This window comes from Apteryx mantelli, chromosome 29 (genome assembly GCF_036417845.1).
Source record: "Apteryx mantelli isolate bAptMan1 chromosome 29, bAptMan1.hap1, whole genome shotgun sequence".
Classification (NCBI taxonomy): domain Eukaryota; kingdom Metazoa; phylum Chordata; class Aves; order Apterygiformes; family Apterygidae; genus Apteryx; species Apteryx mantelli.
This window is the reverse complement of record NC_090006.1, coordinates 7,122,393-7,148,276: the sequence shown is the minus strand read 5'-3', so window position 1 is coordinate 7,148,276 and position 25,884 is coordinate 7,122,393. Positions and strand designations below refer to the sequence as shown.

At 39.9% G+C, this 25,884-nt stretch overlaps 1 protein-coding gene and 1 long non-coding RNA gene across 4 annotated transcripts in view; one reads left to right on the top strand and one right to left on the bottom strand.

The window, feature by feature from the left end:
* LOC136994454 (uncharacterized) lies at positions 1-4,180 on the bottom strand. Its single transcript, XR_010886521.1, has 3 exons — positions 3,784-4,180; positions 2,475-2,527; positions 1-599 (listed from the first exon to the last, which is right to left on the bottom strand). It is a non-coding gene; the product is annotated as an uncharacterized lncRNA (long non-coding RNA).
* A 343-nt stretch (positions 4,181-4,523) lies between these two features.
* Positions 4,524-25,884, top strand: part of KAT6A (lysine acetyltransferase 6A) — a 49,542-nt gene continuing 28,181 nt past the window's right edge. For all 3 annotated transcript variants that reach the window (XM_067312488.1, XM_067312487.1, XM_067312486.1), the window contains exons 1-3: positions 4,524-4,622; positions 6,464-6,513; positions 6,626-7,396. In XM_067312488.1, the coding sequence (XP_067168589.1) occupies positions 6,794-7,396 (603 nt within the window). In that variant the 5' untranslated portion in view covers positions 4,524-4,622; positions 6,464-6,513; positions 6,626-6,793. The remainder of the gene's footprint in view (positions 4,623-6,463; positions 6,514-6,625; positions 7,397-25,884) is intronic.

Sequence of the window (25,884 nt, the reverse complement as noted above, 5' to 3'; positions counted from 1 at the left end):
GCAGCGCGCGGATTGGCAGCGCGCGGATTGGCAGCGCGGAAAAACTTCCCCAGCCCTCTGGGGGCGGGCGTTGGCAGCGAGCATTCTGATTGGGTGGCCCACTAACAGAGGCTTCCGATAGGCCGAGGAGAGGCGCGCGAGTGATGACGCATGCAGACGGACACACTAGTCTCAGCCTCGACTGGAGAAGCGGCCAGACCGTGCTCGAGACAGGCCCTAGAGCGCGCCCAGCAACGCCCCAACTGCCGAGGCCGAGCTGCCGGAAGGGGCGGACCGAGCCCAAGCGCGCGCGCCCGGAACCCCGCCGCCACGCCCAGGAGCAGCACACGTCACCCACCCCGCCCGGTGGCGCTCCGGGAGGAGTCCGCCTTCGCTCTGCGCCTTCCAAAACCTGCTGCAGCTAGTTAGGCTGAACTACGCTGAATGCATCGGTATCAGAATTTGACCCCTCAATGTGTCTTTACCTTTTTTATGGTGAACATATTAGTACGGTCTACGAAGCACGTTTAGTAACCCAGTTTCTGCAGTGAGGAGCAGCCAGCCAAATGCTTTTCACTCCACTGTTTTGCTGTTTTTTTCACCACAGAGTCATACCAGTACTGAAAAGACAATCCAGCTGGCATGAAAAACAATCGTCATGCAAAATGCATATAAACTCTATACCAAGTGGCTTCTTTCCATAATTCGAAGAGGTTTATCACATGTACACCTAGCAGATCTACAGGCTTCTGAGTACGGCAAGGCCATTAGCAGTAATTTTCCCATTTTATTACTCTGGAGGGAACAGTCGTAAATACAAGAGTAACAGAAAAGGAGCCCTTTCTATTCCATGAAGTAAACTATCTATCATACAACCTTTATTAAATGTGAAGGAAGCTGACAGCCTACTGGTTAGGACAGCTGCATAAGCATCTGAAGACTTGGGTCTGAGTTTCCACTCCTGACTTTTATTCATGACTGGGGGCAAATCATTTCGGCGGTTTTATCACCGAGTTCAGAAAATGAGTAAGCTGGCTGGCTGGATTATGTCAGAATGCAAAAAAATGCACAGTTTAAAGTTTATGTTTTATTTTGTATTTATATGTTGTAACTATTTTTCCCAAGAAATGGTTTTTTTTTGGTTGGTTTACGCTGACATTACCTTTTATTACCACTGTATGCATACATCCTTATTTAAGGTATTAGATGATTCAACAGGCGCCAGATCAGATTTTTACTATGACAGAAAATAATGAAGGAGAAATGACCTATTTACTAATTCACCTTTAACAGTCATGAATTGTATCAAATGCATTTTTTAAAATATAACAGCAAATACTGTTTTTAAATGTCTTTAATTCAAGTTAAAGTAATGGCTTATAAATTTAAGATCAGCGTAGGGATAACAGACATTCAATTATGACAGTATTTGAAATTTAAAATAATTATTATTTTTAAATCATCATTTTACTTTTAACAAAAAGGTATTGTAAGGATTACTACACTAGGCTATGAGGCACTTGGAGAGTGTACTAACGGGAGCCATATAGGTATGGTAGACAGGAAGCAGCAACACAGTTAAATTGACCAACAGCATAGGTAATTTTTTTGTTCATATGCATATAAAACCTTTATACATATACAAGGTTCTCTGAGAAGCTCAAACTTTTCTATTTTAAACCTGGAAATTAAAAACTGCAGTCAGGGGTATCTATTTCTTTTCTGTCTCATGAAATGCTATTCATGTTTGACTGTATTACACATTGCTTAAAAACTGCCTTTCCTTCTGATTGCTTGCATTCCTCATCAAAACTGTGAGTATTTACTCAGTTCATGATGTTGTTGATTCTGTATTTTTCCTCTGGTAACATCAGGTTTTTTAGTCATCAGGAATTTAGTACTGATGCAAGAGCAACCATAGAGCAATAAATTATTTGTGCACACCGAAGGAAAAGGTTGTTGAGGGAAGAGGGGGAACACATTTTTCTTCAAAATCCTACAGATTTATGAAAAAGTAATCATGAGAGATACTTTGTCAAAATCCTTTGAGCAGTTCTGACCTTTAAAGAGTTCCTGTGTAGCTGGGACACTACTCTGAAATTTAAACTTTTCCAAAAATTTTCCAGTATTTTACTGGCAACTGCAGAGAGTAATTTGCAGTTATTACAGCTGTTTACTCCTGCAGAAATGCCGCCTGTCTGCTTCCAAACCGTTAGCACAAAGATCGTGTTTTGTTCTGAAAGTGAATAAATGCTTTTCTCTGCAGTGGCTCAGGAGCTTATACAAACTGGAAACTAAAAGGAGAACTTTGCAGATGATGTTGCCAGAACAGAATTTTGTACTGCTGGATAACTTGGTGACAGCCTGAAAACAGCTCAGTATACTTCACTTCAGGTACACAACCCCCCAGGGAAGCTTAGGCACAGTCAAAGAGCCATGTTACAAAATGGTGTTGCCAAACTGTGCACTGTCTTTATGATAAAACAATTCCTTACCATCTGTAGTTTGCCATATGCAGGAATTCTGATGATTTAACTGTCAGCCTGTGCTGTGAAAATAAAAACAGAGGGTAGAAGAAAACAGGCCATTTTTTTATTTCTAAAATACTGCACAACATCTATTGATTTTGCAAGGGTGCTAATAATAACCTACTGCAAATTTTGAGACAGCAGTCTATAGGCTGATGCTCTGTTCAAGGAACACAGAAAGTTTGGTTTCACTGTTATGTACTGAATCTCCGCAGCACTTGGTATGCTTACTCACATTGTCTTCTGTATAAGTTACGTTTATATCTTCATGAGCTTTTATGAATTTAGCATCACAGCCTCATAATTTAAGGTCCTAGAAGCCATGCAGCACTGAACTTTGAAGGCTTGGGAAGAGGTGGGAGAGAAGAATTTGTAGCGAGAAGCCAACTCTGGAAGGGGAGGCCAGACCTCTCCCGTCCACAGGGCAGAAACAGAACTAGTTGTATGGTATCTAGTACAGTAGCACTTCAAAGTCAATTGCTACCCGAATGGTTCAAGCAGTAAGTGACTGAAAACGATTACTTTCTTACTGAAAAAATCTATTGTGTCAAAATGTCAAAAGAGTTCCTCTTGCTCAACAAAGAAATTTCTCACTAAACAAGTTTATCAATTCTGTCTCCAAAATGTTTTTTTTCTTTTATAAAAAGGGAAGCTAACATGAAATTTTATACAATACTTCTCCTGTAAGTCAGTGCTGAAAACTGCCTTTCTAATGTGCATGTGCAAAACTAAAACAGAGCTAGAAAGAAAGGCTAAAGACTTGCACACAAGACATAACCATACAGTATGGATAACCAAATGGAATTATTTTAATCAAATATTATGTAGGAGACAATGCTCTAATTTAAAGTGTTAGAGTTTGTGAATTTCTGTCTGCTTTTGACACATGCTTGATCAATGTAATATATGCTCAAAGCAGCAGAAAATCACCCTGTTCTATAAATTAACCAATGAAGGTGAGCCTTTGCGTTCAGACACTGACTTCAGTGACAAACAGCCAGCTTTGTGGAGCCTATTGCACAACCAAGACAAAATATGTAGCTAGGTCCCAAGTTATTTCAGTGTAGAACAGCTAATGTTCTGGCAGTGTATTTTCACACTACAAACTGGAAAGTATCTCAAAAGAGTATGTTATATCAGAGATAATGTCAGAAAGTTAAGCAAATTACTTTACAAAGATACCTAAATATAGAGCAGCCTCTAAAGATACGCGGGTGTAACTACTACTTTACACCTTCTCAAGCAAAGCAGAGGTTTGCTGCTGTGCATGACCTACCTTCGGGCCGCCGAACGCGGCCCCCATCCGAAGCTGCAGCCTCCTGCAGCTGTTCACCGCGGGCCGCGGCGCTGCGCACCGGCTCCTGCGGCAGGGACGGGCGGAGGGCGCGGGGAGCCGCCGTTTGAGAGCATATCGCGGGCCCTAACGAGGCCCCCTTCAGAGGAAAAAACTCCCTAAAAACAGACGAGGAGTCCCGGCAGCAGAGAGGTGCAGGACAGGCGGAAACACCTTCCGAGCTAAATGGTACCATTATTTCAGGATACCACATCACTTCAGAATCTTGAAGTCAGAAAAAACAGAATTACTGCTCCACGTACATGCTTAATTAAGCCTGGGAGATGAGTTTCCTAGTTTACAGATTGCAGTCATCTATCACTAGAGTACGGTCACTAGCCCAAACCCTCCCGCCGCCCCGTGATTCCCGCGCGGTCGCCGGCGCTGGACAGCCCCACCTCACGGCTCTGCCAGCGGCCTCACCGAGCGCCGCCGCCGCTCCGGCCCCGCTCCCGCCGTCCGCACGGGCGCTGCCGCTCCGGCTGCCCCGGGGGGGCGCCGCCTCTCGCGCCGCGCGCTCCCGCCGGCGAGGCCCGCGCAGGCCTCGGCCCCCGCGGCCGTTCCCGGCGGCGGCTCCGGCGACGGCTCCTGCGCCCGCGCCCGCTCCCGCCGCGCCGCACCGCGCTGTTCCCCGCGCGCGCCCCCGCCCGCCGCGGGCTGTTCCCCTCCCACGCCCCCTCCCCCCGTCTCAGAGCTCCGGACCCAAGATGGCCGCCGTGTCAGTTTCGGGCTTCGCCGCCGTCCGGCCTTTGCCTCTCGGTTCTCGGCTCTCGGAGGCCTCGGTAAGTGGTGCTGGTGGGGCCGCGCCGGCTCGGGTGCCCGGTGCAGGGGAGCACGGGGACGGGCGGCTGGCGAGCACCCTGGCCTGGGGCGGGGGAAGGCCTGCTGGGCGCTCCAGGCTCGCGGCCTGCTCCGGCCCCGCCGCCGCTCTGCGCCAGGCCCGGGCCCGGCCGCCCGCTCCCCTGGGGCCCGCCGGGCCCTCGGGCCGGGAGCCCGGGGAGGTGGCGGCCACGGCGCGGCGCGGATGAGGCGGGCGGCGCAGGCCGCGGGGCCGCGGGCTGAGCTCCAGTCGGCTCGGCTCGGTCGCTGGCGCCAGAGAGCGCGGATGAGGCGGGCGCGGGCGCGGGCCCGGCCGAGCCGGTGTGGGGAGCCGGGCCGCGCTACCGTCTCTGTGGGCTGAGGGTGGAGAGCGGTGTGGGCCCGGCTAGCTGCCGGGCTGTGGCCTGCGCTCCGTTTCTCCGGGCCTCCCCGGACCGAGTCCCTCGCCCGGGGCAGGGCGCCCCTCGGGGCTCTGTGTGGGGTCCTGCCCGGGAGGCGGATGGGGGCGAGCGATAGCAGGTGCAGGGCCGCTTGCCGCGCGGATAGCCCGCGGGTGCGCGGGCCGACGCTGGGACCGTGCCGGTGTCGCCCCAGCCTGGCTGGCGGTTACGTAACGTGCCGTGCCCCGAGCTGTGCCGGGCAGGGAGCGCTGCCTGCTCCCCCCGGGTCCTGGGGCGCCCTCGGAGCACCGCTTTGCTTTGCCGGGGGTCTCGAGGGCTGTGCTCCCCTCTATGTCTGCTAGTGGGGTAAGAGCTCTAGGCAAGTACTGCCGCTCCTCTGGTCTGAACGGTAGTTCTGAATCTTTCTAGGACTGGCTGTGTGGAGCTGTGCAGTTGAGTCTGATGCCATGTGCAAATGTATTTTGTGTGTTGATAAATTCTTTAGTACTTCCTAGAAAGCAAAAGGGGAGAACTGTGTTGACAACTAACTCATAACTAAAACTTCCCTGTATAAAATCTTTATTCCTTGCAATAAACAGTTTATAAATCCTTCAGGGTTAACGTACTTTCACAGTAGAACTTTGGCACAACATATTGTTACCACAATAAGAAAAAGTCTTTTTTTAAAGAGTGCTAAAGACTATGAAATAGAGCCTCATACCCTTCCATCTGCATTTTTAATTAGCAGTGACATAAGCTTTCCTTCTTCATCGTTTATGGTCACCTGTTACTTTGTCCTCAAGTGTTTCCAGTGTGTCTCATCTGTGGAAGATTATACTATTGTATTCTTCTTTTCTATGGTCTCTGAAAGTGGAACATTTAATTACAATCTCAAGCTGTGTTTTTTTCACTTTTTTCCTTGATGGAACAACTGTCATAGCTTTTCTTAGCAGGAGGGAGTCAGACCTATGATTACATTCCTGGAAGAGTTCTGAAAGTTTCCTTCTTGCTGTTTGCTCAAGGCTCTTGACAATTCATACTGCTTTCTACTTAAGTTTCAGACGCTGTCTTCAGTATGCAAAAATCATGAGAGTTGCTGCTTTTTAAAAATCCTGGAATTTGTTTTTTTTCCCCCCATTAATGTAGATTGTGATCGTTAATGATATAAAACTCACTGCAGAATTAACTGACTTCTGACTCTCTTATTTTTTTCCTCTCCGCTAGGATATATTGAGTTAGTTATTTCAGTGTTAAGTCATGCTTTTATTTGCAGTAAATATATGACCTTAGGTATATACTTCAGTGTTTTGGAACGGTAGTAATGGATTAAAAACTCTGCTATGTGTTTAATGAATTACTGTAGGCTTTTTTTTTTTTTTTTTTTTTCAATCTTTGAAAATGACTCTCTTCTTGTTTTCTTCCAGGCCTAATGTTACAGTTTCTCTGATTGTGAGTGTAAAGACCTGAAGTTGAGGTGAGATGTGCTGAAATCTTTATATCTTTGTGGAAAACTTCCTCTGAAGCTGTTATGGGATTTCCTAGAAAGAATGAGGAAATTTATAATTCTTTTGCTTTCCTCTCTTCAGTGTGAAAACAATTCATGTTTGAGAAAGGAGGAGTAATTCAGAACTGAAAACGTGTATGCTATGGTTAACTGTTTCCCATCATCCGAGAATCTGTTTTCCCACGGTGTGAAACTTGTTCAGCATCGGGATAAAGGATAACGACTCTATGGATATACAGAATTCTTCACCATGGTAAAACTCGCCAACCCGCTGTATACGGAGTGGATTTTGGAGGCGATCAAAAAGGTAAAGAAACAAAAACAGCGTCCTTCAGAGGAGAGGATATGCAATGCAGTATCTTCGTCACACGGTTTGGACCGCAAAACTGTTCTGGAACAGTTAGAGTTGAGTGTTAAGGATGGAACTATTTTAAAAGTCTCCAACAAGGGTCTCAATTCCTACAAGGATCCTGATAATCCTGGGAGAATAGCACTTCCAAAACCTCGGAACCATGGAAAGCTGGATGGTAAACCGAACGTGGACTGGAATAAACTCATCAAACGCGCAATTGAGGGCTTGGCTGAGTCTAGTGGCTCATCCTTGAAGAACATCGAGCGCTTTCTGAAAGGTCAGAAAGATGTGTCTGCATTATTTGGAAGTAGTGCTGCCTCCATTTTTCACCAGCAATTAAGATTAGCTGTCAAACGTGCTGTTGGCCATGGGAGGCTCCTTAAAGATGGACCTCTGTACCAGCTCAACACTAAGGCAACCACTAATGCTGATGGGAAGGAGAGCTGTGAGTCTCTTTCCTGTCTCCCTCCAGTGTGTCTCCTTCCCCATGAAAAGGATAAGGTAAGACCCCATTTGCACCAGAATTTTCTTGGAATTGATGACGTGTCAATACAGAGTTACAATTTGAGGTCAATTTGTTTGAGTTGCACCATGTAAGTTAGAAATGACCAATGTGCTTTGAGGAGCCTGCTTCCTCCAAATTTCTGAGCATGACCAAAGGAAACTTACTGGGTAAAAACTTGCACTTTGGACCTGAAAACTGCAAATGACCTACTAGGGGGAATTTAACGCTTATGTTTCTATATGGTGGAATTGAATACATGATGAGAGGCTTACTTGAGTTATATTAGCAAAACATGGGAAGCAAGCCTTCACACTTTAAGGTGAGGTGGATTTGCAAAGCAGACTTGAGATCATCCTATTTTTACATTTTTATCTGACTGGCAGCTCAGCTTCTTATCTGAATACGGATAACATAGCGAAGCTCTGATTAGCAGTTGGGGCCTAATACTGTGTTAGTGGCTTTCTGCATTAACAGTAAAAAAAAATTCGATTTCTGTCCCAGTACAGATTTGTTGTAAAATATGAAGAAAAAGTACATGAGATATAGCAGTTAAAAGGAGGACTAAAATCAGGAGATGTGAAGAACAAGAAAATGCTGGAATGAACACTTGTGAACTTCTGCTCCCTTTTGTGTGCCCAACAACCTTTGGGTGCGGTTCATGAGAAAAAATAAAGCACTTTGCTATTGTGTTTTCTCTTATTTTTATGCCTTTTTTTCTTCCTTCCATCTTTTTGCATGTGAAAGATCTTTTACTCTCCACTACAACAGTGAGATCAAGTTGTCTGAATGAAACTGATACTCAGTCAGTATCTTTCCTGTCCCTGCTATGCTGCTGTGGAAGTAGAGTAAAGCTGAAGCCTGTTCTTTGTTTATTGTAGACCAAGTTGCCAGTAATTCATACCTTTGCATTATAAGTCCAGGATTTCTGGAACATGAAAATTATTTTGTCTGTCCATAACACTTGATATATTTTTCAGCTGTGATGCAGACTTTTTGTTGGAAATACCCTCCTCGGTGATGAGATCTTTATGTTTATGCTGCTGATGCTTTTCAAATCAGTTTCACCCTCTAGAGAGGGTGCTTCTTTATGGTCTATTAGAGTTTGAAGACTTAAGTACTATAGGAATCTTCTTCCTAAAAACCTCCAAAGCTGGTGTATCACTAATAAAGGTTCTTTTGTGTTTTAATTGTGGGAGCGCTACTGTGGACACAGTACTTACTAGTGACAGTGATGTGTTGTGGGCTGTTGGAATGTAGGATTAAATATTACTGTGCTGAAAATTGTCAGCTTCTTCCATCCTTTTCTAAGTGCTCTGTCTACATATGTTTCTTACGTACTGTTGCAACGATATCTGTAGCCAAACTGGTAGAGTTATAAAAATGGTAGGAAAATGGCTTGTAAACAAGCCTGGCACATGTGGCAGCTGGATTGAGAGTGGTAGTAACAGTGGAAAATATTAGCTGTGCGTATTATTATTACCACATTGTGTTTCACGGCCTATCCAGTTTTCTTGTAATGTGCCAAAACTCAGGACCAGTACAATTTTTTTTTCAGGTGAATTGCTCCATGGGGGTTTCTTCATCTTAAGATGGGATATGTCAGAGTGGTAAATGATAGTATGGGCTACTATAAACACTGCATTTATTCCCCCCTGCCCCCAGTAAAATATATGAATCAAGATCATGTATGTGGTGTGTGTGTGTATAAATACGTATGTATGTTTTGGACTGTTACATATGCTCCTTAATTCCTCTCTACCTACCGAGGTCCGAGCAGTTTAAACATTGAAAGGGTTGTTAGGAACATTAGAAATGGTGTTACGTGCTGTAAGCTCTTTTGCAGTAAGTATAACAAATTTTGCAAGGGATTTATTCAATGAATTCTTCTGATCTTTCTTTTAGACTAAGATCCTAGATTTCTGCTCTTTGTGTACCATATCTGTGCTGTGTAACCCATGCTGTTTCATACTAGTTTCTTGAGTCATTTTGAGGCTGTGATATTAAAACATCTGTGTAAATTCTGCCAGTTTTGATTGACCTGCAGGTCAATGGAAGCCAGAAGGTCAATTTCTGTTGCGCAGAATTGATAAGGCACAATTTTTTCTGCAGACATTATGTGATAGTCTTCCTCCACTACTGTCTTGTGTTAAATCTGAAACAGTTATGCAGGTGCAAAACACATACTATGCAGCAGTCAGTTTCTTGGGTTATTGGGTGCTTGAGAATGGTGTGTGGTTTTGTTTTGTTTTCTAATGGAATCATGCTGCATAGGTTCTTTAGGAGTATGGCAACAATGTAACTTGGATTCTTAGAACAATCTTAGCAACCATATCAACACAACCCCAGCCTCCCAAACCTGTGAATAAGAGAAATGTTATTATGATTTCTGTATTTAACATCAATTTAATGACTCTTCATATTTTCATATGATCCAAATTTGGGATCCTTAAAAGAATAATATTTTCTTCTTTTTGTTTGTTTAAATATAGCTTCCACTGAGCTGCAAGTACTTACCTGGCAGTGTTCGATGGTAGTGTCACTTTAGATGCCTGAAAGCAAATATTCAACCCTGGATGTTTTTCCTTTTATTATGATTAGCTTGCAGGAAGTCTATGGATGCTGTTGTAGCCTTAAACTTTTAACATAAATCAAAACAGTACTATAGAAGTTTTTATGTTTAGTAAATCTTACTTTCTTTCTTCAAAGATTTTTTTTTACCTCAGTGTTCTGTGAATACTATGTTACAGCATTCAGTGCCAAAAAGCCTGGCAAGTTATCCTGGTTTCCTGGGCTGATGCGGTAGTGACATGCTGTTGACAGTAAGGTTTTGAAATCCTAAGTCTAGAAACACTATTTGGATTAAAACGAGCAAACAAAAAAACCCTGCTGATGGGCAGAGCTCATTGCTGAAATTTGGTTATCTGTTAGGGACAGTGGGTAACAAAAAGGGAGTTCTCTTAACTTCAGCTTTACGTACTGTATGTGCTTTCACTCATGCACAGGCTTTTGGGAAGTGTGGCCTTTTCTTCAGTTTCCTGTAGTTTAGAAGCTAAAATAGGAAATGCAGTGAAAAGCTGTTTTTACCTTCCTTGTGACGTCCTGGACTAAACGCTGGAATTGAATTTGATATTGTTTATATGGTAGGTGACAGAGTGATAGGATCCATGATACCTATCCCCTTTTATGGAAAGGGAGGAGGTAGATAGAGAGATGGCCAAACTGTTGCAATAACTAGAAGTAAACAGAGTTTGGACTGAAATTGTAATGAAAGAGAAAACGGTGAATTGCCACCTCTTGATTAAGTATCAGGCAAGTACTATCCCTTTAACATAGCTGGAACTGAGGAAGTGTAGATGTCAGACCTCCCACATTAGGTCAGCCAAAGAGGTAGTGAGTGTGGAGCAAAGAATGAGCTGCACCAAATCCAGCATCCATCAGTGATGTTTTTTCTTCCCATATCTGTAGGGAATGAGCAATACTGCACAAGCTGGACTCTAAAATATGTAATTGTACTATTATAGTCCAATTCTACAGTAAAGCCCTGATTAAATATATATGAAAGATTTCTTTAAAGTGTAACTGTTACTTCTGTTTCATGTGCAATTAGTCTACTTGCAGAGTGAAATGATTTTAGTCTTTATATATCTGGGATTAATTTCTGTATGCTAGCACTTGTTCAGAGGATCAGTTTTATTCCTTGAAAATTCCTACAAATTATTATTAAAAAAATTCTTTTTCTAAGTGGAAAAACCTCTTTGCTGCTTTAGAAATCATAAGTTATCTTATAATGAATGCCATATATTTTTAGATAGCTGACAGAACTTGCTCATCTTCATAGAGTTGAACAAAATCAACAATCATACTGTTTAGCATGTACTAGGTATTGGAACGTGTTTGGGAATAGAAGGTCTTGACAGAAGGGTATGCAGAAAAAATTTATAGAGTATCTTGATGAAATTTTCTGGGATATTTCACTGCTGCTTGATTTTTGCCTGTTTTTTTTACTGTTTTTGTTGTTGCTCATGATCAGGGGCGGGTACTGTTGGGATGATTTAGGAAATTAATTTTTCCTGCTGACACCTTGCATCTCTGCCAGGGGTTATCACGGCCATTGCAAAGACAAAACAAGTGGTGAGTTGCTTCTCAACTGCTGCAGTTTGTAGCTCAGTGTATTACTGTAAAATGAAATTGGTGGTTTTATGTGCTGCGCAGTGAAATACTACTGCTGTGGGAGGGAGGGGAGGGAACCTTCACTGAAGGGGCAGAGGACAGCAGGGGGCAGTAGCCTCTTTAATCAGTCCTGTTGTGAATTGTCAGGACATTAGAGGCCTTGGTTGCATGCCTTTGAGTCTGCAATGCAACCTGCTATACCTATATTTTATCTATGTCACCAATACTTTTATTTCTTTGCTTACCTTCTGTTACAAAAAGTTGCATTTGCAAGATGACAAAGACTGATTCCTCTCTTTTATAGTCACTTAGTTTCAAATACTCTATTCATTTGAAGCATAAAAAGTAAACTATATCATATTTATGTTTGACTATCAAACACATTTATTTAATTGTGAGAAACTTCTCATGAAGATCTGTGCTGCATCTTCAGAATGCTGAGGGAAAGGATTGCAATACATCAAGAGTGCTTTTGATCAGATATGTTGAAATAGGTTTTGGGTTTTTTTTTTTTTTTTCCTCCTTTGCTAATGGACAGTGCTGAAATAGAAGACTCACTGAATCTGTGTTGGTCTGGAATGTCCTGGCTTGAGTTCCTGAGCAGTTCTCATTGGTAGAGCAGCCTTTATTTGTAGGGCTGTAATATCTAATAGTTTGAGTCGTGTTGTATTGGTACTATATAAAAGGGTAAACCAAAAGCATCTTGTTCTAGAAAGCTTGGCATTTAGAGTAAAATAAGACAAAGTACATAGGTTATACTATCTTGTGCTGTCTTATCTAACAGAGAGGGGTCATAGCATGCTAGTTACATGCTCAAATTTTTAATTGTCTCTTAACAATTACAAAACAAATACATTAATGGTTTTGGGACGAAAAAATTTTATGGCCGTGTGTTACAGCAGTATTTATTGAAGTGCATATCATCCTTTGGAACTGTTTAGCTGATTCTCAAATTTGTGTAATATGATGGTCAATCTAGAAGGAAGAATCCAGCCACAACTTGAATACTAGCTGTAGACAAAAACTAATGAAGATGTAGGAGACCAGAGTGTAATATTTGTATAAAAGCCCAGGCAAACTGTTATCTTATTAGGGCAGCAGTTTTTGAGAAATGCTAAAGCTGTTATCCCCACAGCGCCAGAGTATGATGTGTCATTGCCCTGTGTGTTCTCTTTATTTATTCACTGTAAACAAAAATAGTAATGACATTTAACACATAGAAATCAAATTTACCATTTGTGTGGCCTGTGTAAGGTTTTTGCTGTATGACTGCAATTAACAATGGTATTTAGTACTGTTTAATATTTAGTACAGTATTATTGCAATTCAACAGTTATTACAATACTGTGATACAACAGTATTTAGTACTCTTTTAAGAGCAAGGAGATCTTTTGTGGTATATTATTGTGAGGAGCTAGACAGTAGTAAGGTGCAGGTGTTAAGGCTGGAGAGTCTAGGTGGAAATAGCTCACCCTGTTTTGTTTTGGTTTTTTTTGACACCTGCTACAGAACATAGTTTTAAACAGTTGTAAGAATTTCTGTAAACTTATTATTATAACAAATATGATAAGAAGTCAACTAATCAAAAGAGACATTGAAATAGTTGCTGTACCTGGTGGGTGTTTCCAGAGCATTTGAAATGTGATCTCAGGACAAAGAGTAGGATAGTTTCTGTCATAATTAAAAGGAAAGTACCAGTCATATTAATTGATCTCCATTTGCGCTCTGCTTTAAAACAGCTTTTTATGTCAGTTAAAATTGGAGAGGGCTGCAGTAGCCTTTAAGTAAATAGCTAAGTATTGTCCTACAATACATCTGAGAGTATCGAGGTCTATAAAAACAGTTCTGATTGTGTTTCCTGAAAAAATCAGGAAAACTTTTTTGGCTGAATAATAGGAGGATTATTAGAGCAGTATTTACTTTGCTGCTACCTCTCATGTGTTCTTTATGGCATGTCTGTTTCCTGATTTTGTCTTGCTATTTATATCTGTCTGTATTTATCAATAATTTTAACTGGGGGGTATTATATATGCAGCATCCTTTAGGTTTTTCCCCATTGCAAATAATAGTTCAAGATCCCTGTGTGCAATCATTGTGTTTGTCAGATGAAGCCAAACCTCTTGTATCCTTTCAGAAAGTTGTTTTGCTAAGAAGACATCATAGTTGTTTTGGAGGCCGTTGAGTATGTGATAACTATTGCTAAATTGTGCCCATTTTAGAGTAATACCTGTTAATTCTATGTCTTAAAGCGAAGAACTGTCCCATTACCAGTAAGGAAGTTATTTGTGGATTGGTTTGTTTTGGGTGGAGTACCTAAAGGATCTGCAACCAGAGCACTGTAATTATACTTGGAGAGCTCACCCTTGCTCTCCAAGGGTGCTCTTCAAGCTTTAGCTCCCAGCTGGAGTAAGATTAGGATTGACTCTCTTCCAGCTGGTTCCTTGGAAGACAAGACTGTACTTCTCTGTCTAAAAAGTCATGGTCGATAACAGATGGCCTCTGTCTGTACTCTGTTTAATTCTGGAAACCCAAGTGCTAAAAAATTACTCTGAACTTGATTCATTTGATTAGTGAACACGTGAAGCAGTTCATAATAATAGACCAAATTTAAGTGGGTCAGAAATGTTACTATCATGGACAGCTGTGAATGGATGCTGTAAAATGATGCATTTTGGGGGGGAAATGCTCCAGAATGAGACCAAGAGGAGGTCTGGCAGAATCTGGAATACTGGTAACTTAAAAATTGGTTATTATGGAAAGACAGCAGATGTTACTGTGATAGAGTAGCTATGTCAATGGGGTACTACTGGGGAGGAAGTGTTTGTAACAGCATGCTCTGACACAGCTTCAGTAGAAACTGAATATAGGATACCAGTCTTTAATGAAGTGAAACTGGTCCAATGTGTTGGCTGGATCCCTGCTGTTAGTGCTTTCTGTCCTGGAGATTGTTGGCAGATATGGAATGACACATCTCTGAAGTGTGGTTAATAAAGGAACCTTATTTATTGCAGAGCTTTAAAATATGGTCAGACTGGGAGGGTGGATGATGGAGAACATTGTTAAATAAACAACAGCCTGGTTCCAGTGTTAGCTTTGTTATGTAACAGGGGGAAAAAACAGCAGAGAGAATGACGGTATATAATTCTCTCCCTGCCCTTCCCCTAGTTTCCCAGCCAGTCTATGCTTGGTGCAATGTCCTTCTTTTCTACTATCACACTTTGTCTTAAGTCCTCGTGGTGGAAAAAAATAGTTAAAAAGGCCTTAAATGAAGTAATATCCTTTTAATATCTTTTTTAGTCAAGAAATAGGTTCCATGTTCTTAAAATAACTACTAAACGTGCAATCAACAGAAAATCTGGGAAAGAAATCCTGTGTGACACACACTGCCGATTCCTTTGACCTCTGTCCTCTGTGGAGTATGTGGGTAGATATGTATTATTGCTACTTGCCTCTTTACAGGGTTGCAAACTAAATTTATCCTAATGAACTGTTATAAGTCATGTTAGTCTTCATTCCATCTCTTCAGGTCTTCTCCTTTTCTGTTGTGTAAATCTGACTTTAACTTCTCTGTGCTCACAAATTTTTCTGGCTATGTGAACACTTTTCCTTGGAACAGGTACTAATACTGCTTCATACATTGGATGGGAGATTGTAGTTCATTGTTAGTTTCATCACTCAAGAATCTTTCAGTCTTTCAGCTGTTGTTGCTGTTGTGGTAAGCCTGAACCTGTAGTGAGATTTGAAATGAAAGGAGATAGAAGCGTGTCCAAAGGTATTGACCCTTGGGTAGGAAACAGAATCCCGTTGGCAACATATTCACTTGCTTTGAGTTACTTTCGTAGGCCAGTTAACTAGTCTGTGGACCCATATATTAATAATGAATTACAGCTTAAAAATAATGACTTTTCCAAGCATGTTGCTGTGAAGATCCATGAATCACCAGCACTTTTAATTGTCAATGCCTCAATCAGTTCACTGTATTCTTAAAAACTGGATAGAACAAATTATGGATCTTGCTATACAGCTAAATATCTGTATAAGTGTTATAAAAATATGATAACAGTTTTTCCTATTCCAGAATCTTTGCTTTTGAATCTCAGTATCCACAAATTGAATCACCATTCCATCTCTATTTTTTCATGAGTAAAATGGGAATTATGTCAAAACTAACGGTGTTTTGAACTATAAAGGACCTTTTCTACCTTTTTACTTGTTTTCCCTCAATTTCTGTTATACTCTCCACTCTGATTTTTTTTTTAAAAGCCCAGAAAAATCTGTGACCTATATAGCTTGTAGATATGTATATTTAAGTTTGACTTAACTTAAAATTCTTTAAGAATATGCTGTGCCCCCTGCCCCTCCCCTCCCCCCAAAGAATTAGGTTTCTCCTCAGTCCTTAAGTTTCAGTCCTGAATATTTAGTAATAAAGTCTCTTGATTGGAGTGCTGGATCTCTGAACTTGTTTGGACCGGTAGTGAATTCCTCGAAGGCCCATATGGAAGAAAAGGAAGTAGTACTGCTGTTCAATGTGGCAATAAATAAGCTTCAGAAATTGCTAATCGTTAAGGTCCATGCAAAAATGTTGTAATGATCTGAGGAAAAAATAGATGCCCTTGTTTTGTGCTGATACTGAATACTTTTTTAAAATATCAGTCCGTAAAACTATAGTGACCGACTGCCTTACTTCAGCACATACTCTTCACATGGATTTGAAAATGCAGGGTGCCTTCGTATGGGCATTCTCTCAGCAGCAGATCTCTTTGGTGGAAAAGGTTTTATCTGTGCCTGTTTGGGTTCTTGCCAGATTTGCTGTTAAAGTCTGTTTAAGGTTGCCTACCTAAGAATGTTCTGTGCTTGTGCAGACTGCCCAGGGGTGGGGGAAGAAGAATGGCTATTGGAGCCTTTGTGCTGTTTGACATATTAATGAGGACTGTGGATCAAGAACATGGGACTTTATAACACTTCACAGAAAGGTTTAACAAGATGTTGAGCAACCGATTTTGATAGTGAAGGGTTATTAGCAGAGGTGTGTGTGTGTGTGTGTGTGTGTGTGTGTGTGTGTGGTGTTGTGTTTTTTTTTTTTTTTTTTTTTTTTTTTTAATCTAGTGTTCAAGGTAGATCTTAATAAGTAAAGTTCGGTCCCATAGTTGTGCTTGTGTGGGTATCCTGAGTAAACTGCAGATAGTGACCCTGTATCAGGTATTTTCAACATGCACTGAATTCTCATTCACAGTCCCTTTTGTGCCTTCTCTATTAGCATTTTTACATGAGCCTCTGCATTGTGTTAGATATTTTTGTTAGTTCATGTTTGTATTCTAATCAAGATGTTTTCCCTTCTTTCATGGGGACAGATAATGTTGATGTAAAGCAGTGTACAGTGTCTAAAGATGGAATAATTTACTACATACGTGAAAATTACTTAGATGCTTACAAAACCTTCTGCTAAATAAAACCTTCTTTTTAGAAGTCAAAGTCAACACTGAAGTTGCTTATTTTCTGTGAAAAACAGAGAAGTATTGTGAAATGCAGACTGTTCCCAGTGGGAGGAGTTAAGATTTTAGTTTGACATTTTTGTTGGTTTGAAGGGTGTGTTTTGCTTCTGCAGCTGTGGAAGTCTGACTTAGAAATATTATTTCATCTAAAATTGTGATGTGGTCATCTGTTCCTCATAAGATAACATTCATTATTTTCTTGAAAATTAGAGAACTGGGGCAAAGTGTAGGAGAGAGAACTTAAAGGATGTAGCTTTGGGTAAAGAAAACCTCAGTAACTTGAACTGCCAGGTTCCTGAATCAGAGCGTCAAATGAAATGGGTTTCTTTTGGTTGCAAATTAAGAAATTTGAGTCTTCTCCATATGTCATCCCCTCCCCCCCCCGCCTCCCTTCGGCCCCTCCCAGTAATTTGCAGGCAGGAAATCTTGGCATATGATTCTGACTGTGACGTACAAATCCTGAATTCTTTTAATCCTCTGCTTAGAGGAGTTGTTAGCTCTGGGAAGTTTATTTAATGATGGACTGTCTAAATATTTCAAGTTGAGATTCTGTAAAGTTCTTATGTGCGTGTCTAATTTTAAGGTATTTTTTTCTGTTCAAATGTCAGCCTCAATTAGCACGCACATTGTTTTTTTTCCCCTGAATTTACAAATGTCATGATCACTGCATAGAATTCAGCCTGTATATGTTGTACTAATATCTAAGCTATTAACCTTCACATTCCACCTTACTTCTGTAGATAACATTTCATATATTGTCTCCATTGCGGTAGTCATTCTCCAAACAAGAACAGACTTATTCTGAAAATATTTTATTTTAGAATTTTAAAAATCCTTTCTTTTTTTTTTAATGACCTGTTTATATTTCTCTTATGAAGACATGATGTATTTCATACTTGTCATTTCCATTGTATACTTCTTTCTCATCTCTTCCCTTAGGCTCATTTTAATGCAGTCATGTTTTAAACCGTGTATTCTGCCATATAAATATGCTTAGTTCTTTCAAATGAGACCCAGCCAAATGAATTGGAGACAAAATATCCATTGACACAGGCAAAAATACATACACGTGTTACTGTAATAGTCTTTCACATGTTTCATAAAATATATTTAGCATTGTTCTCTTGAACATAAACCGTATTTTAAGGAATTTCTCTTTTAATCTTAAGTTGATTCATATTGTTCCTTTGCCATACTGTTAGCAGAGAACATTAAGAATTGGGGTTTGATAACACTTGGAAGAAAGGTGGGTGACTTTTCAGATGAAAAAAACCCTGTACACGGCAGTGTCACAAATTGATATTATTGAACAGTACTTCCCAAATTATGCTGTTTTCCCTATATACAACGGAAAAACATTCTTTGTAAAATTACTTTGGTAGTATAAACTTCACTAATCCTGTTTTACCGAGGCACAGAGCTGAAGCAATTTCCTTCCCCACCCACCCACACAAAAGACATGGAGTAGAATCCAGACTTTCTGATGCCCTCCTCATTGAAACATGTTACCTCATGTTTTAAATCATTTTCTTCATATGGTGTAGGCTGTACTTCCCTTCTAGCTTTTCTGGTTCATCTACTCTCTCCAGTAGCTTCAGTATTTGAGGCAGACCTTTGCAATAGCATCAGATATTTGAAGTGAGAAGCAATAGATTGTCACTTGGGTTTTTTTGTCTGTTTGTTTGTTTGCTTGTTTGGGGTTTTATTTTGTTTTTTAAAGACCCAGCATTAATTCTCAGAAACCATCTGTCAGTGCTCCTAGATGTTATACTGTAGTGAGGAAAGTTCTGTAGATATTAGTTGTTGCAGATTATCTCTCTGGGGCACTAATGTTCAGGGCATCTTAAACAGTGAAGGAAAAAAGTGTTGGTACCGGCCTGTGTACTTCTTTTACATTAGCTTTAATCTTATGCTTACTGGTTCTCAGCCACAGTGACTGCCACAGTGACTACCACAAGCAGACATATAATGATGGGGCAAAGATGGTGCTGGGTATCTGGTGAGCCTCTGATGGCACTAAAATGTATACAGGAAGGACAGTGCATTCAGGTTACTGACAGTGACCACTGGTGGGGTGGGCTACTGACTTGGCTGTAGTGGCTTTTCTGTGAGTTTTGAAGAGTTTCCTATCTCAATCTCCCTGAATTAAGAAGGCTACAAAGCAGAAGGATTGGCCGAAACTGAAGCGTTTAAAAACTATCCCCCCCCCAGCTTTTTTATAGGTACCTCTCCTCTGTAGTTGCTTTTAGGAGGGGATACAGTCTGTGAATCTGTACAGCATGTTGGGTTTCTAGACATCCTTTGTATAGTAACAGCATGTGCTGAGAGACTGGCAGACTATAAGACAGTGTCATTCTCATTTGCTCTGACTCCCTCCCTCTCTGGATCTGGTGACATTACATAGATAGATGTGCTTGCGAGAAAAACAGCAGAAGGAGTTGAATGTCTGCCAAAAATTTGCAGTATGAAACTGAGCTGGCTGCTTCCAGTCTTGTTTTCCCGGATCTTTCATTGTGTGCTTGCATTCTTCACTTGCCAGGATGTTCTTTGCTGAACAAACACACCAGCAGTGAGATCGCTCCATCCTTAGCATAACACTGTCTCACACAGAAGTTTTGGATAGGGAGTAACCTCATCTCTCCATTCTAAATTATCCTAATTTAATCAATTATTCTAAAACATTTTGAATGCTACTAGTATCTTATTCTGTATTTTCTCAAATTTGAGCTGGTTTGTTTTGTAAAAGCAGTTAAGTATTTGTTTACAGTTTCAGAACTGGTAAACACAGGAAACAGTCAAGCTGTGAAGGATAAAATCTTTCATCTTGTTCTTCCAAAGCTAAACTGTATTTACATGATGGGCCTCCAAATTTGAAGGACTATGGACATCAATAGGGTGTGCGCAGACATTGTCTAGAAGAGATGAGAAAGATTAATTTAGAATGTTAACTGTACTGTGGTTCTTTAAATTTCTCTTTGGTTAAATAAATTGCTCAGGAACTTCCTGCGGACAGAGGATACATGAAAAGTTGCATTAGTGTTCAGGTTTGGCTGGAATGTTGCTTTGACAAATGACCTGGGATAGCCAGCGAAGTGGCTTTTCTTCAAAGGGTGGTGACCGTTAGAAGAGGCCAGCAGTGTTTGGGGATTCCCCCCCCCCTTCAGTGAAATGGTACATGCTTTCTCCTCCTCCACACTGCAGAAAAATAGTTGTATTAAAAAAACAAACAAACAAACTGTAACTTGCAAGATATCTAATGAAATTCACTCTTAAGCTTTACCAGTGCACCTCAATAACTATCAGAACAGTAAGAGGTGGGGAGAACCTAAAAAATATCATTATTCATGTGTTTTAATACGTTGCAAGAAAGATGCAGCTATCATGGTCATATAGGCATTTTATAACTACCGCAGTGGCATAGCTGGAAAGCGTATATATTTGTCTAAAATTATTACAGAAATTGAAACCATTCAGATATGAACTGCTAATGTAATTAATTCTCCAAAACTTGTATATGGGTCTTCAGGCCATAGTACTCCTGCCTTTTTAATCCAAGAAAAAAGTATTTTACTTTACAACCAGTGAAACAAAGTCCTAGAAATCCTTGTGATGCAACAATGAGTGGCAATTTTGAGAGTATCACTACAGTTTGATTACTTGTTTATTTGAGTGTTCTTTATTTGTAACTCATCTTTATCTACAAATTGTGTTTCTTTTGGCTATTGTCATATGCTTTCTTGCAGCTATGTGAAGATTTCGGAGGTGAAGTTGGATAGAAGCATTTAGGAGGTGAATAGAAGATTCCCAGTTTAATGATGTTAAGCAACTTGCAAATACAAATGCAGTGTAGGCAAAAACAAAAGCATGCAAGTGAAAAGGCTTGGACTAGGGAAGTAATTTGGAAGCTCATCCTTAGGGAAGGAGAATGCCTGTCTAATGAAATACATGCATTACATGTGTTTTACATCTAGCTACTATTAATTAGACCCCAGCTTGCTTGATTGCACCTATCTTTTCATGCTCCTTGCCATGTTGTTGTTACATTATAATCAAATTCTGAAACATTTCAGTAAAATGATCAGCTGCCTTGGATTGCACAACTGCTTGAAGTTTTCCTAAAAGTCAAACTGAATAAAGTAAAAGAATTCTTCTCTTACTTGTACCAGTTAACATTCAGTAGTAGTACATACACACAGATGAATGAAAGTAGCTGAAATGAGAGTGAAAGCATTTGAGTTCTGAGCTTTCAGTGTAATTCCTGTGCTGAAATTGACCTGGAATATCAAAATTTAAGAAAGGGAAATGTTGTTCTGGATAGGGTCCTGGGCAACATGTTTTAGGTGACCCTGCGTGAGCAGGGGGGTTGGACTGGATGATCTCCAGAGGTCCCTTCTAACCTCGACCGTTCTGTGATTATGTGAAAGTCTTTTCAAAGTTTCTATCAGATCTTTAATGAGATTGCTTCTAGAAATTACGTAAATTGGCACATCATTTATATGTTCCTAAAAAATGTGGTGGGTACTATCAGCATTCATTGCTGTTGGCTTTCCTGTGCCAAAATGAGTGAAACTGCCATCAGTCACATTCTGCTATGCAAAAACTATTCCACTCTGCTCTGCATGCCTACTAACAAGTCGATGCTTTTAAGATGACACCTACAAAATTAACTACTATGTTAGGACCAGCAAGATGCGAATATGCAATTGAAGTCAAAGGGATTGCTACCTTCAGTGGATAACTGGATTACTAGTATCCAGAAATGTCTACTGTTACTTCTGAAATGCAACTATGTCCAGTCTTATCATATGAACGAATTGCATATGCTTTGGTAACAGATTCAAGTGCATAGAGATGTGCGAGTCTCATAAAACTGTATCAAAAGGTACTGATGACAGAGGAGGATATATACAACATCATTTAAATGAAAGTTTGGACCTGGAGGGAAATTTGATATCATATAGTCAATATTGCTTGAAATACACAAGTGGTTTAAATATGCAATATTACTTCTGATACATTTAAACATTAAACTTTTTTAGTTCCTTCTATTGTTCTAAGGGTCTCTTTTTGATCAATAAATATGTAGGACTTCAGGAATCAATGCCACAATATTTACCACTGGATAAGAAGGTATCAACAGAAAGCACATATTTAATGCTTCTAAGCTATCACTTGTTGAAGTTGTTATTTCTTAGGAAAGTCTACAGAAACAGATCTTTAAAAAGCATCGTGAAGGCTCGAAGTGATAGTAACGTCAGCTATTGGCATTACTGATTTTTGACATGTTACCTCTAACTTAGGCAGACTTTAAATAGGAACTACTTAGGGTTGCAGAGGAAGGCATCTCATTGGCATCATTTGGTAGGATTACATCAGTAGCTTTTTCCCAAACTAAAGAACAAATATTTACTGAATGCTTCTGTGTTTCTCATGTTTTTGGTAATAATTCTATGATGTGTTGTAATAAATGTTGTGCTTATTGCCATTGCATGTTGAAAAGAGCTTCTTAAGGTCTATAAATCTGCTGGTTGTGGATTTTTCTTGTTTTGTCTTTATTAACTGACCTTGCATATAGAAAATAATAGTTCATTCCAAGATTTGCCTTTCTAACTGCCAGGAATTGGTACATATGCTATTGCCATCATCAGAAAGGTTGCTCTATTACTGTTGAATATTTCTTCCATGTATAACTGCTTATGTGTAGTGTCCAGTTTGTTTTCTCAGTCATTCCTATACCCTGAATGTGTTCATTTCCTTATGTCTCCTATTTTTGAATAATTTTATTGCCCCTCCTTTGAAATCTATTGCCATATCCTGCTCTTATGTGGATACTAGAACTAGACACACAGTCCTAGTAGTAGTCTTGATAGTATCATTTCTATTTGATAATCTTTTTGTGTTTACCTGTAATATTTAAACGTATAAAACAGACATAGATGGAAATATTTCTTCCTTTTTTTGCACCATTATTTACAGTTTTATCATCTGCTCCTTGCAAGGAGCCTTTTCCCATTTATTTCTCCCAACCCTTTCTTATAGGCTGTTCTGTTCTCTTTATATTTCTTACTTGCTGTCCAATAATAATTTGTTATTTCTTAAGGTATCTTTCATGTACACCTAATTCTGCTGCCAAAAATCTTGCAATTTTTTTTGTCTTTTTTGTCATCTGTTTTGCCTCATTCCATGGTATCTGCTGTGATGTTGACCAGAGCTGGTTATTGAAGAAATTCCCTTTCATACTTTCATGCTTTTCATGTTATTCAAACTACATAACTTCTTCGTTGGGGGCTCCTGCTTGTGTTTCTTTCAGAAGAAGTAAAGCTATTCTCATTAATTTTTCAAAAAAATTGAAAAACATAATTACCAAGTGGTGCTTAGGTAGTCTTTCTTCTAAGCGGTGCCCAAAGTTTGAGTGTTGTATCAGGTGTAACCATGTACTTATGTCTATTTCACTACGCTTGCAGAGGTCAGACCAAATGCATCCTTGATGTGATCCATAAAGGATGATTAAAAACATCATCTCTTACTGTGTGATCATCAGAATCATCCAGATATGATTTATCTGGATTCATTATCTTATGCTTTTGGGGTACTGCCCTTCTCCATAAATAAGTAGTCTCCAAGTGCTACTGTGATTACCTATATGTGGGAGGAAGGAATTCTGTTGGTTGTTTAATTGTGACCATATATTGACAGCATTTCTAAGTACTTACTGTTAGCAGTTTGTTTCTACGTAGTGTGATATGCAGAGTAAGTATCTTCAGCTTATGGGAAGTATGTGAGTTAAATCATTATTTTACAGTCCTTTGAACTAAAACCAGAAATGTTTTCTTGAATATGAAAGCAATTTACATTGAGGTTTGATGTAGAATGCAGTTCTGAAAATATACTGTTCCTTATATATAAACGTATGTAAGAATTGTGCTTGTTCCATTACAGTATCATGGAGGTTACTGTGTTCAAAGCAAGGATACTCTGGGTTTTCAGGTTATGAGTGTTGTGTTTTGTGTGTGTGTGTGGGCGCTTTGGCAGTCTTAATATAGTTAATTATTTCTGCTTTTATTTGGTAATTTCAAAGCTAACAGAAGAGCCTAACATAGTATCAGTGATTTTGTCATAACTTGGTTGTCGTTGTTAAGCTTTCTTCTGCTTCATTGCTTTTGTAATACAGAGCTTAAACCTCAGTGTTTCGTAGTGCAGCTTTTAATACCGCATTGGCTCTTAACCCTGAGTTAGAAATCAGTAAACTGTTTATGTCAGAAAGTAAGGTTTAGCTGTTCATGCAGGGAAACTGTTGCTGTCTAATGTTCAGTCACTTTAAAGATTTGCTCTTGGAAAAGATAAATGTTTCTCTTTATCGTCTCTCTGAAAGATGGTTACAATGCAGTCAAGATTCTGTATGGAAAATCATCATCACTTTGGACTGAAATGAACTTTCCTGTGATGAGAGGAAAACGGACAATTCTGAGATGTTAAATGATGTTTAATGAGATGATTTCTGTTGAAACTGCAATTGTAATTTTGTGGAAGTTACAATATGCTTTATTTAAAAGAATCTAATGAGATTTGTGGGTTTTTTTTTTTTTTTTAAATTTTAAATGACTGGACTAATATATGACTAAATGTAAAGGATGAGTGAACATGCTGAAGTTGTTTTGAGGGGACATAGACCATCATGATACATCTTTGTTGTGAGTCAAGAAAATCGTTGCCTTCTTTCAGAAAGGACCAGTAGATGCCTAAACAGGGATCAATGCATTCTTCAGTTCTGTTGCTGATCTGCTTGGTGACATTACTCAAGGAACTTTCTCTGATCATTTTCTTATCTGTAAATAGGAATAATGGTGCTGATCCACTCTGTGTGGTATTGAGATGTGGATAATATGGCAAAAAAACCCCAAAACTCTGGGTATTGTTCTTATGGGAAGGATCAAGGTTAATTAATAATAACTTGTTCTGAGGCATAGTAAATACTCCTCAGGAAGAGATTGCAGGTAAGGAGACAAGGGAATAGGAATGCTTCTGAGAATGTAGAAGCTAAAAGTAATTCCTGAAATCTTGATTCCAAAGAAACTAAAGCACTGACAGATCCTCAATACATGATTTTACCCCAATAATCCTTATACTGATTACAAACAGTTGGCTGTGTGGCATCCGGAGTCTAGTCATGGACAAAAAGAAAAGGTTTTGTATACAGTCAGTCTGCTCTTCCAGTGTTAAAAGAGGATGCAGAATCCCTACTTAGCTGATTTTGGCCCACGTTGCTATGGTGACTGTGGCTGGGGAGATCCTTCCTGGCTTTTCACAAAAAGGAAAGTGCTAGTTTTCTCCTCTTACTGGGAGATAAATGGTTTGTGTGCTTGGCATTGTTATCTACAGTTGTGTTGTTTTCTCTCCTTCCCAGAAGGAACAAAGTGGAATCTCTCAAAGTTCAACCTATAAATGTACTGGTACTGAAGCAGTTTGATAGGCGATTTCTTATTAGGTTATACTTAAACATCTTCTGGGACTTTCCCGAGCCCTAAGATAAACACACGTATTAAGGATGAGGAATTTTAGGCTTTCATTCCCAGGTAGTCATTTCATGTTGTGTAGCTTAATTCTGAAATAGTATTCTAAGAAATTTCTAAGGTGTTTGTTCTGATTGCTTCCATCTAGTGGATGTTTTGAAGAATACACCTCAGTCTGTAAGTATACTGCATTTGTGCACTGTTTCAAGCTATATTATTGCAATGTAAAACAAGCTGACTTCTGCAAAATAGTATTCTGGATATAGCTGTTGTAATGGCTTAGCCGGAATAAAGATTCCTAGATGTTCTTCT